General features: G+C 40.0%; 1 protein-coding gene across 1 annotated transcript in view; it reads left to right on the plus strand.

Annotated features, from left to right (window-relative positions):
* Rab3-GAP (Rab3 GTPase activating protein) overlaps positions 1 to 11,822 on the plus strand; it is a 48,878-nt gene extending 37,056 nt beyond the window's left edge. Inside the window, exons 20-25 of the mRNA XM_076213364.1 lie at positions 102 to 283; positions 553 to 771; positions 4,282 to 4,431; positions 4,616 to 4,741; positions 6,000 to 6,152; positions 7,090 to 11,822. Of these exons, the coding sequence (XP_076069479.1) occupies positions 102 to 283; positions 553 to 771; positions 4,282 to 4,431; positions 4,616 to 4,741; positions 6,000 to 6,152; positions 7,090 to 7,257 (998 nt within the window). The 3' untranslated portion in view covers positions 7,258 to 11,822. The remainder of the gene's footprint in view (positions 1 to 101; positions 284 to 552; positions 772 to 4,281; positions 4,432 to 4,615; positions 4,742 to 5,999; positions 6,153 to 7,089) is intronic.
* The last annotated feature ends 1,949 nt before the right edge of the window (positions 11,823 to 13,771 follow it).

Here is a 13,771-nt window from a genome sequence, read left to right on the forward strand (position 1 = left end):
GATGTTATATCTGAACATTAAGGGAAAGCATAAGTATAAAGTTTTATGTTTCTTTTATATTATTTTCATAAAAGTTAATGGAAACTATATTTTCTTTATAGGTTTGAGTGTGATGTTTTGGGAGACATGGATTGCAAGACAAGTTCAGACCATCTGCACCACTATGGAAAAAGTTGGAAGACATCTGAAAAGTCAGAATTGTTATCGTGAACTAGGAATGAATGAAAATTCAGTTGCTCCTTTTCTTGGTGCTGTGCGAGATCTTCTTGATATTATTATGGAAGTAAGTAGAAATGGGTGGGAATGGCTTTGACTTTGGCTACCTCCTTTGTAAAGGGGAAAAAGCCATTGGTAAATGTATGTATGTAAGTAGAAAACAGTTTTTCCTTACCACTTTTTTTAGATGATATCTATAGGCTTTATGAGTCTACATCATTGTGCTATTGTATATATTAATGGACATTATCTCGAAGCCAAACACACTGCCAAATTTTCTAGCTTCTAGCAAATATCTTTATGAATTCTAAGAAATATTATTTCTACCCCATGTAGGCAAATGTCATATGTGAAGTGGACAAACCTCCTTTGCTTGGTGTTGATAAGTATTGGTCCAACATTGAAGTTTCTCCGGCTTTGACAGACTGCACCATCTCCCAAAAGATGACCTCTTATGATATGGTTTTCCACCATCAGCAACTTGTTTGTGTTGTTCATCTCATCTCACTCTATTCTCTCAAGAATGTTAAGCCATTTTCTTACTTTGATACAAAGGTACGAGTTTTAATAATACAGTTAAGTGAATATATGTCTATATGCTTATTTTTACCTGTCATCAATATAATTTATGAACTTTGAATAGCTTTATCTGTTCTTGATATTGTTGTTTTGCCTTGGTGGATTAAAAAGTGTAATGAGGAATAGACATTTGGGAATGGATGCTAAGAGGAGACTGTATGGAGTGATTGTGCCAACAGCACTGTATGGGGCTGAAACATGGAACATAAGAGGAAAAAAGAAGGAGTCTGAATGTGTTTGAGATGAGGTGTCTGAGAAGTATGATGGGGGTTACTAGGCTAGATAGAGTGAGAAATGAGGAAGTGAACAGGGGTGGAAAGGGAGTTGGGAGATAGGGTTGATGAAAGAGTATTAGGATGGTTTGGACACATGGAAAGAATGAGTGAAGAAAGACCAGTAAAAGAGGTATGGAAGGCAGATGTGGAGGGAGTGAACATGAGGGGACGTCCTAGGATGAGGTGGATGGATGGGGTGAAGGGGGCTTTGGGGAAGAGGGGAATGTCTTTTGAGGAAGGACAGGAGAGGACAGAAGACAGGGTTGAATGGAGAATGGTTGTATATGGATGATGTGATGCATGAGGTGAAATGGGCGGGGGGATGGGGGGTGAGGTAGTATGTGTGAGCAAAATTTGACGCAGCCCAAAGGGATTTCTCCCTGTTTTCTCCTTTTATGCGTGGGGGGACGGAGAGGGGGGGTCGCCGATTTAATGAAGTGGCCTTGCTGTGGATGTGATGTGTCTTGTGACACTGCTTCTGACCCAGGGGAGTGGACAAGGTGCAGGGATGACCCATCATCCAGGAGGTGCTAAGATAAGAGGGAGGGTGGAGTGGTGTGGAGTGTATTCAGGGATGGAATGGGTGGGAAGATGGGGGGGTGAGGTAGTATGTGTGAGCAAAATTTGACGCAGCCCAAAGGGATTTCTCCCTGTTTTCTCCTTTAATGCTTGGGGGGACGGAGAGGGGGGGTCGCCGATTTAATGAAGTGGCCTTGCTGTGGATGTGATGTGTCTTGTGACACTGCTTCTGACCCAGGGGAGTGGACAAGGTGCAGGGATGACCCATCATCCAGGAGGTGCTAAGATAAGAGGGAGGGTGGAGTGGTGTGGAGTGTATTCAGGGATGGAATTATTTTATGTCTTTTCCTTTTTGGCTACCTCCCTTGTAAGGGGGAAAAAAGCCTTGGTATATGTATGTATAATATTGTTGTTTTTGGTTAGCCCGAGTGTCAGTGGATTGTGACACTTGAATTTATAGAGGAACCTTATCATTTTCTTTTGTTCTTGTCAGAGGTCTTCCACCTTAGATATTATAGTTGTGTTTGTGTGCTGCTAGTACCAAAAAGTCTGTAAATACAGGCATAAATCATTATGTGATTAATCATTATATATGGTCTATGAATTTCTGTCCCCAAAATTGTTATAAATCACCACCAGTTATATGATCTCACAGAATTTGCAGGGAGTAAGAAAGCAATTTTGAAAGAGGTGCAGTAGAAAAATGAAAAGATGAACCAAAATTTCTTCAGGTTCATAAATAGTAAATTGAGACATGGGGAAGAAATCAACAAGTTAATAGGGGGGGTGGGGTAGTATGTGTGAGTAAATTTTGACGCAGCCCGAAGGGATTTCTCCCCGTCCTCTCCTTATATGCAAAGGGGGACGGAGAGGGGGGGTCGCCGATTAAATGAAGCGGCCTTGCTGTGGATGTACTGTGTCTTGCGACACTGCTTCTGACCCAGGGCGGTGGGCAGGGTGCAGGGATGACCCGTCATCCAGGAGGTGCTCAGATGAGAGGAAGGGTGGGAGGGGTGTGGAGTGTATTTAGGGATGAAATGGGTGGGAGTGTTTTTATGCCTTTCCCTTTTTGGCTACCTCCCTTGGAAGGGGGAAAAAGCCTTGGTATATGTATGTATGTATGTAATAGTAGATGGTGAGGTCTTTGAAGAGGCCTCAGCTCAGGCAGAAATAATGAATGAAGGTTTCCAACCAGTCCTCACAAAAGAGTGCAACACATGAGGAAAGACTAAATGTACTGGGTCTACCAACTTTGAAAGATTGAAGAGAAATAGGTGACACAATTACAGTGTTCAGGTCACTGAAGGGGATAGATTGCATTGATAGAAGAGATCTGATTAAAGTTGGGAGGGCTTTAAGAGGTCCTGGAAGTAAATTAAGAAAGACCACATGTTGAAAGGATGTGAAGAAATACAGTTTTCCATATAAATGTACAAATATGTGGAGTAGTTTAGAAGGTGATATAGCCCAAGCTCAATTGATACACAAGTTCAAATCCAAATATGATAATTGGAAATCAAAGATATAGATTAATTTGGAGAAATTAAAGAAAAGGAAATGGGAACCAACAAGCATTGCTCCTTCCCTGTATACTACAGTTAGGTAAATATATGCACATATAATTATTTCATAAATTTCATTAATTCGGGTCATTAAAGGTGTGGTTGTGGCACAGATAGAGATAGGTAGTGTGTTTGAGAGAAAGGAGATCTATAAACAGTTCATAAGAACCACCCCAGAATACACCTGCAAAGTATGGTTTCCAACCAACAAATTAATCATAAACAACTTACAACACCACAGAATGGAGCACTGAGAGTAATAACAGGATACACCAAGAACACACCCATAGGACTCCTGGACTCTGGAATCAAAATCCTGCCAATAGAACAGCATATGAGAATGACAGAAACATTACATCTTACAAGCACCGCCAATAGAATGCAACAAAAAAACTATACCAGCAGCATGCTACTCAAATATCTCCCACAACCTACCACCCAAACCACATAGTAGGACAGGAGAAGAAACTCAAAAAGGATAGTTATAGAAGAGATCTGAAAAAAGAATAGTTTCCCTCACAATGTGGTAGATATCTGGAAGAAATTGGATGAGGCAACAGTGTGTGCAAAAAATATACAAGAATTTAAGAACAAACTAGATGCTGAAAGATACAAAGATGGGTCACTACGAGCATAGCTCTCTTCCCATATAATGCACCCAGATAACTAATCAAGCCCTTCAAGAAAGACCACCAAACTCAGTACTACAACAACATGGAATAATGTGGATGAAGGAATAGTGTAGCCAAATAAAATGGAAGAATTTAAGGTTAGATTTGATGAGTGGGAATGCGAAGACAGGACCCAACAAACATGGTTCATATCCTGTATAATACTATTAGGGAAATACACATATATAATTGGAGTTAATCTATCATGCCTATGTTTTCACTTTATATATATATATATATATATATATATATACATACATACATACATACATACATACATATACCAAGGCTTTTTCCCCCTTACAAGGGAGGTAGCCAAAAAGGAAAATGCATAAAATCATTCCCACCCATTCCATCCCTGAATACACTCCACACCCCTCCACCCTCCCTCTTCCCTCTTATCTTAGCACCTCTGTATTTTTTATCCAAATGAGATTCTTAATTCAAAATATGTTTTAGGGGAGAAGTGTGTTCTTCAAGCCTTTCCACACAGCCTGGACATTATCAGGTTCAGTGGATTCTGTGGTCAGTAAAACAAGACTTGCCTTTCTGTGTAGAGTGATATCTGCTGCAGTTGCAGGGCTACCTGATGAAGAAGATATCAATTATGTAAGTATTTATGATATTTATTAATAGGTTGTCTGTTAAGTAATGAATTATGATGATATCCAAACAAAATAAGTGGTTAAGAGACCCAGTTTTCAATTAAAGGTTCTACTCAATGTAAAGACATTTCAAATAGCAATCATCATGCTCATGATTAGTGAGAAATATTCATTTTTGTTTGGTACAGGGTGTAGCAGAAGGAGTACGTGAAGCTTTAGATCTTGGAAAGGCATGGGGACTCTCAGTAGATTCACTTCATCGCCATCATGTTTGTAAACTCTACAACTCTGGGCATGACTCCTTAGCAGAAGAGGTACAGTATGTTATTTTCTTGTTGAGAATTGTCCTCTCTCTCTCTCTCTCTCTCTCTCTCTCCCTCTCTCTCATCTCTCTCTCTCTCTCTCGTCTCTCTCTCTCTCTCTCTCTCTCTCTCTCTCTCTTTTTTTTTTTTTTTCCCTAGAATTATAAACCCACACAGACCAGCTAAACACATGACAGTAGCAGTGTACAGAAACCTCTAGGAAAAGAGATTTTTATACCATTGTAGGAGACCATTGAACCTATAGTGATAGCAAGAAAGAAACTACATGGTAGGATGCCACTATGGGGAGAAGTAACATACATACATACATACATACATACATATACCAAGGCTTTTTTCCCCTTTCAAGGGAGGTAGCCAAAAAGGGAAAGGCATAAAAACACTCCCACCCATTTCATCCCTAAATACACTCCACACCCCTCCCACCCTCCCTCTCATCTGAGCACCTCCTGGATGACGGAAGTGCTCAGATGAGAGGGAGGGTGGGAGGGGTGTGGAGTGTATTTAGGGATGAAATGGGTGGGAGTGTTTTTATGCCTTTCCCTTTTTGGCTACCTCCCTTGAAAGGGGGAAAAAGCCTTGGTATATGTATGTATGTATGTATGTTACTTCTCCCCATAGTGGCATCCTACCATGTAGTTTCTTTCTTGCTATCACTATAGGTTCAATGGAGAAGTAACAGCCACAGTATTATATTTAGTATGACTTTGAATACAAGTATAAATATGTGATTCAAAGAATTACTTATAATAGCTAACTGCAATATATCATTTGTTCTGGGGAAAACAATCATGAGAGATTTTTAAGGCTTTGATTATGTGAAGGGAAAGTTGTACATACATACATATATACATACATACACATACATACATACAGTACACACATACATATATATACCAAGGACTTTTTCCCATTTACCAAGGAGGTAGCCAGAATCAAAAGGTATAATTCCATTCCCTCCCATTTCACCCCACCCATTCCAATCCCATCCACCACCCCTCCCTCCCTCTCATCTTGGCTCCTCATGGATCATGCACAAAGAAAATTGAAACAGATAAGAAGTGGTGGGAAGAAACTAACTATCAGGAAGTCCTGAATATATTACGGGACAACACCAATCTATGTGTTGATGTTAGTTTTAAGAACACAATATTTTGATCATGAATCCAAGATGAAAGATATAGAATGCTATTTACTTCTGTTGAAATATACAGCTCTACATAGAACATGTTTTTAATATATATTCTAGGTTCTGCACAGTGTGAGCGATAGAACAACTCTAGGGTCACAGTTGGTCATGATTGCTGGTGAGCGCTTGCGCCATGAGTTGGCCAATTCTTCTCGCACAGCTCACCATTTGGCTCTTACCTCACCAGCAATATACGAGTGGATCAAAACACTTGTAAGTATTGATACACAGTAGTTTCTAGTTGTAAGATCACCTATAAACAATTATATGAAATGCCCTCAAACTCTGATAAATGCAGTCATGCCCATCTTTTTTGTGTCGTCAGACTGTAGTTAATCCCCATCCACTGCATTACTGCTTTTACGAGCAATTTTTGGGTTGTCCGCAAATTCATATTTCACGTAGCAGACCACTATCCATATACATACATACATACATATACGAAAGGCTTTTTCCTCCATATAATTTACATAAATCAAAAAGAGAACCGGACCAAGCACAGATCCCTGGGAAACACCACTCACTACATAACTTCAGCTGGACAGATTTACATTTATTACAACCTGTTGTTTTCTCTCCATTAGCCAGTCTGACCCAGTTATGAATATTACCTATGATGCCATGTGAGTGTAATTTACTAAGTAGCCAATTATGAGGCACTATATCAAACACTCCCACCCATTCCACTCCTATGCACCACCCTTTCCCCCCTCTCATCTTAGCTCCTCATGGATGAAGGGTCATTGCTGTCTCCTACCCACTGCCTTGATCAGATGCAATACAGTAAGACACAGTACATCCACAGTAAGGTCACTTCACTTAATCAGCAACCCCCCCTCTCTGTCCCCATATGCAGAAAATAGAGAAGATGGGGAGAAATCCCTTCAGGCTACATCAAAATATTATTCACACTTAACCACCCCCTACTCTCCCCTCCATCCCCCACCCCTTCCCTTCCTTGCATCACAGTACCATCTATACATAACCATTCATCACTCATCCATATTTCCTGTTAGTCCAAGTCGCTCTGTTTACTCATCAATCTACACACTACTCCATGCAGGCTACTGATACAGGTTTATTTGGAAAGAAGTTATTCATTATATTTATTCACATAAAAGGGAATAGAATTTAACATATCTTTCCATAGGATGAAAAGAACCTGAGATGCCCTGGGGTTTCGCTGGAGAAGACCCTTGTTCTTCTCAGCCACGCCCTGAACCTCCTCCTCCCTGATGCCGGACCAGAATACAAGATGGCTGAAGCTATTCATGAAACACTCTCTGCATTTCTGCAATCCAACAATGCAACTCCATGACACCAACTTTAACACTTACATATTTTAAAATAAGACTGTAAATATACTGTTGAGAAAGTAAGAAAATGGAGATAAGAAAATAATAATAGGATAAGAAATATGATTTCATAGATAAAATTGATAAACTTCATAATGTGACCATGATCATAGTAAATGATAAAGGACCAAAAAAAATTCGAGTCATATATTAGTTATACAAAAGCAAAGAAGGGAAAATATAAGTTACTGTAATAATTGAATTATATCATCAAAATTGTGTAATGGGATGTGAAATTAGGTCTTATTGAAGACAAAAAAATATATATATAAATTATCTTTTATAGATATACATGTAAGATTTTTTTATAGTATTTTTATTAGTTTTCCTTTTTTTTTTAACTTATTATGGTTCAAGTGGGTCAGGCTGGCTTTAAACTTTTAATATAACTGTGATGTTATGCTATAGAAGTGTGATGTAGCCTGGATTGCTACTTCTGGCTTCGAATTTCTTCAAAGTTAATCAGAGTATCTGTCTGATTAACATAGTATTAGCTATATGAATGCTGCTGTAATGTTTTCATATGAGTATGTTGACTATAAAATTTTTAAGGGTTGAGCCTTTCCTCCACAAAGTTCATAGAATGGAAGCAGCCTCAAGTCTTATATTTGTGTACACATCTGAATGCACTAACCTTGCACAAGATAGGACAACCTGGAATGTGTTTGAAAATAAAAATCAAGGCAATAACTAAGGTATTCACAGGAATCATTTGTTAGTGTTGATGAAATTTGCAAAAGAAAGTGTAGAGAACAAAAACGTTAAATCAAATAGGTTTGCCAGAAGTGCTGTACACAAAATACTTAGCAATTTTTATTTTATTTCATTTCCTGTAATTGACACTGAAAGATAAGTCTTTCTTTTAAAGATAATAAATATTTTATTTTTGCAACATATATAGAAGATATGCCAGGGATTAAAGTATCAAGGTGCAGAGGAGCTGTATGCACATGTATATATATTAGGAACATCATGTTCAGTATCACAGCTCTCTTATTGTTGCTTCTCATAATAAAAACTTCTCCCTCACTTGTTAATGAATTCCTACTTTACAAATATAACTATTTGCAAGACATCAAAATAATGTGACAAAGATGTTTCCTGTAAGTACCAACACTTATTTTTCAACCCATCCATGATGTATAACTTGTATCATTACAATTTAATACTCTGTCCAATGTGTAAATCTTGTATTATTAGACTTCTTTATGGATATACTTGGAAAATTTCAGGACAAAAATAATGAATGTTGTAGAATCAAATCATGTCTCCCATTGATTTGAAAGTGATCACCACACTTGGATATACCATTCTCATTTTCTACAACACTGTATATACAGGTGTGGGAATAATTACATACACCCGCAAGTAGTGGACCAGCAAGATTGACATCAGAGAGAATTGTCTCCCTGCCAGTCATCTCCAAAACCTGTTACCAGAAGAGACTGGATGAAACATAGCAGATAACTGTCCAGGATGTAACACTTCACCCCATACCATAAACACATTATGAAAGGCTGCATTGAACACAATCATGCAAGCCAGTAACACAGTGATATACATTCTGTAAGGGATTTGTGGGAAAACACCGCTCTGGCCGTGGCGTTCTTCAGGGAGAAAGGACTGCTCAACCAGACAGTCTAGGGAATGGCAACAACAACAGCAACAACATGACATGAGAGGCACACAAACACCTGCTGCAGCCTCCACAAACACAGCACACCAGCTACACTACATAGCAGAACACCCACACACACCAAGAAACATGAAAAAAAAACACCCAAATAACTATATCACACACAAATACTTTCTTCTCTTCCTCCAAAACCACCATATTCATAATCACATCATTCACTGCTCCATTAACACACTAAAAGACAACACACTGCTGCATGCCAGACCCCCTGATATCCATCCTTCTGAATCCTCTCTCCCACAAAAGGACAGAGTCCACCTGGGCAGACTGCGATGCAGCCACCACCCAGCCCTTCTAAGCTACCAGAAGAGACTGGATTACTGCATTGTGGACAAATGCCCAGGATGTAACACTTCAACCCATACTATTCAACACATCATGGAAGACTGCATTATACACAATCATGCACACAAACAACACAACATACACTCCACAAAGGATTTGTGGGAAACCCCGTTTCGGCCAAGGCATTCCTTGGGGAGACAGGACTGCTCAAACAGACAGTCTAGGGAATGACGATGACAACAACAACAGCAACAACCTTTCAACAACTTCACCTACCCCTGGTGATGCAATCCCAAAGGACTGACCCTCAGACTCTGAACTGGGCCCAAGATATCTCTCTCAACTTCAACTATTTCTGTTGTCATTAAACTTAGTATAAACAGGTATGGGAAAATATAGGGATGGGAATGCAGGACTTCAGAAGAACCTTTATTAGGCTAATAATACACCATCCACCTGAGCTGGAACATAAAGGCAGATCACAACACTATCCATCAGAGGAACTAACCACTCATAGCCCAAGGATGGGTAGACCTTCTTCCATACTTTCAATGAATCTATTACCTGATTCTTTTAAGCAGGGGACCTGTAGCTCCCAGAAAGCTGGCAATGGATATTGCCCATAAATCACTTAGTGAATAGATTTTGTGTTGCTGTCTGAAAGGGGTGAGTATAAGATAGTGTAATATGATGAACTCTGTCTCTTGTGTCATGTTTGCATCTGGGTAATTGAAGTCTGCTGTTTGGCAGATTATATGCTGGTACTGTTTTAATTAATGTAATTATTGCCTCAAGTATCACAAAGTGGAAAACCCACAGTCCTACAGTGTCTGCCAATGTTCCCCAGGCCCTCCCACAGATCTCTGCAGAAACCCTGGACTGTTGTTTGTGTTGTATCAAAATATCCATTGCTCCTGGTCCCTCTTGCAGAAGAACCATGGCCTTTAGGAAACTGGCAACAGCCTCCAATGGGCACTATAAGTCACTTATGAGTTGTTTGTACAGTGGTGCTGCTGCATCTGGCCTGCAATAAGCTGCATTGCTGGAGTCCCTGGGCAATCAAAAGAGGAAGACCTCTGCCTACACAAAGAATGTACTCAAAAGATATGTCCAGAAAGTCTACAAGCAGTTCACACCCTATTCCCCAACTTACCCCACATGCACCATATTAACTATGCAAACATGTTCAAATGCAACACATGCCACAAAGGGTTCCATATAAAATGTACAGCATTTAAAAACACAAACTAATACACAGTAAACTAGAGCTGTAACCAACACAAGAATGAAGTTACACCCACAAATACATCAAAACAAAAACACCCTAAACATACTACAAATAGATATAAATGGACTCGCAAACAAACATACAGAACTGCTCCACTTCCTACATGAACACAGCATACACAAAAACGGAGTCCCTCAAGGTACAGCACAATCACCCTTACTGTTCAACCTCTTCAATAGTGATCCACCAATTCCTGAATTACAACTAAATAACAAAGTTCTCTCATGCAGATAACAGGATAATAATATCTCAGCACAGTAAATACAAATAACGGCAAAGAACACTCAAGCTTACCTGAACAAACTGGATCAATGGTTCAAAAGTAGCAGAATGGAAACTTCATCCCAGTAACAGTGCTCACTCCAGACAACCATTAATCAAAAAACCACCACATAGTAAAATCAAATGGCCAAGCCCTTCGATTGGAAAGGAACCCAAAAATTCTGGGTCTAACATTTGATACTCCTATAACACATTTGGCCCACATTTCAAGTACCTGACAGGAAACTGTCAACAAGAAAACAAGCTTAAAGATCGTCACTAACATCGAGTTTGGGAAACAGAAAGAAACTAATAAGTGATAACCATCTATAAATGGTTTATAAGAACCACTCTAAAATGTACATCCATACCATGGTTCCCAACAATCAGCATATCAAATATAAACAGGTTAGAAACACTGTAGAATGGAACACTGAGATTAATAACAGGATGCTCTAAAACCATATCTATAGGACACCTGTATTCAGAAACCAAAATCTTCCCAATAGAACATCACATGAAAATAACAGGAACACATTACTACTCCAGAACCTTAAACAACACATGCTTCATATATCTCAAAAGTATCACCAACAGAACACATACATACATATACCAAAGGCTTTTTTCCCCCTTACAAGGGAACTAGCCAAAAAACAAAGGCATAAAAACCACTTTCACTCATTCCATCCCCACATACTCCACTTCTATCCACCCACTTCCCTCCCTTTTATCATGGCTCTTCCTGGATGACAGGTCATACTTGCATCTCGCCCACTACCCTGGGTCAGAAGCAGTGTAAAAAAACAACAACAAAAAAACACTAGCAGCATACTACTCAAATATCTACCACAACCTTCCACCCAAACCAGACAAAATGTCCACACATACACATTCACACCCAGATAACAAAACAAACCCTTCAAGAAAGACCACCAAACCCAATACTTTAACAACCTACAGATATAAATCCCATAGAGAAAACCTTCCCTCACCAAACATGAGGGGACGTCCTAGGATGAGGTGGATGGATGGGGTGAAGGGGGCTTTGGGGAAGAGGGGAATGTCTGTTGAGGAAGGAAGGGAGAGGACGGAAGACAGAGGTGAGTGGAGAATGGTTGTATATGGATGATGTTGTGACTGCATGAGGAGGAATGGGCGGGGGGGTGGGGGGTGGGGTAGTATGTGTGAGTAAATTTTGACGCAGCCCGAAGGGATTTCTCCCCGTCCTCTCCTTATATGCAAAGGGGGACGGAGAGGGGGGGTCGCCGATTAAATGAAGCGGCCTTGCTGTGGATGTACTGTGTCTTGCGACACTGCTTCTGACCCAGGGCGGTGGGCGGGGTGCAGGGATGACCCGTCATCCAGGAGGTGCTCAGATGAGAGGAAGAGTGGGAGGGGTGTGGAGTGTATTTGGGGATGAAATGGGTGGGAGTGTTTTTATGCCTTTCCCTTTTTGGCTACCTCCCTTGGAAGGGGGAAAAAGCCTTGGTATATGTATGTATGTACCAAACAAGAACCACACTAGCATATCTGCATTCAGGGCACCACATGTCATTAAAACAGGACCAACACAGAATAAACATGGTCACAGATACAAACTGCCCCAGATGCAACTACCACACAGAAGACACAGAACATATCATGCCTCAATGGCCCACACTAACAGTCCTTATATTACAATACAATATCTCTTCCCTAAGTGACTTATGGTCATACTGAGAGGCTGTTGTTGGTTTCCTAGAGCCCATAGGTACTGTACAAGAGAGATGAGGGACAACAGATTGATTGTACAGTGATAAGTGTTTCTTTTTGATGTGCTGTAATAAGATCTCAGACATCCATGTAAAACACCTCAGCTCAAATCTAAAAAAGATTTTGCCCAATACAGACACTATCCAACTTATGAACAAATTATGTTCTGAATGGTTATTTGTATCATGGATTGTTTGCAAGTTGATTTTCAAGATTATTTTAAGGGTGCTGTACTTTATATGCCTACATAACTACAATATAAAGTGAAAATATGTTTTTATCCTAAAACTCAATACTAATGATGCATAAAACCTAAATAAATTGTAATAATGATACTTTAATATTGTTCTTCTTGCCTTTAAAACTAGGTGAGTAGGCTTAAGGTCATGGATGAGAGGAGGTCCTTTCTGTTCTTATCTCCGAGTGTAAATAAAGATTGACAAATATAGAGGTGAGGTGGCAAAAATGAAAAGTTAAGGCTAGAGTAGCGAGTTTATTTAGAGCCAGACATTTTGACCTCTAGGGTCTTCTCCTGTTTTCAGTCCACTGAGGCAGAGGTTCTCAAAGTGGGGGTCCCGACCCCCAGAGGGGTCGCGATCGAGATCGAGATCCATACAAACTTACATACGTACATGCATATATACATACATACGTGCGCACGTACATAGGCTACATGCATACATATATACATACATGCATACATAGACAGGCAAGCAGATACACGGAGACAAGGAAATGCGTTATAGTGATTGTCAGAAATTCATTGTTGTTGGGTAAGTGGGTCGCGACTCTATCGAAGTAATTTGTAGGGGGTCGCAGCCAAAAAAGTTTGAGAACCCCTGCACTGAGGAAGACCCTAGGGGTCAAAATGTCTGGTTCTGAATAAACTCTCTACTCTGAACGTATGGAAAGGTGGTGAGGTAAACTGGAGTTTTTATTCACTGACATTTTGTCCTTACCAGGACATCCTCAGAGTACATACAATTACAAACAATCCAGAACATATACTTCATCCTTGCCACGGCCACCTCCATCCACCTTCCTACCTTCATCTGTCCCCTACATTTCCCTGATGACTTCGACCATGTCACGTTCCTCCTATGTCTACCTCTCTGTCTCTACCCATCTTCTTGACCTTGATGATCACGCTGCTTGCTGCTCCTACTAAGTTTATGGTTGATGCAGGGGTGGG

Source organism: Oratosquilla oratoria, chromosome 31 (assembly GCF_046742065.1).
Source record: "Oratosquilla oratoria isolate Oo_2021 chromosome 31, ASM4674206v1, whole genome shotgun sequence".
Classification (NCBI taxonomy): domain Eukaryota; kingdom Metazoa; phylum Arthropoda; class Malacostraca; order Stomatopoda; family Squillidae; genus Oratosquilla; species Oratosquilla oratoria.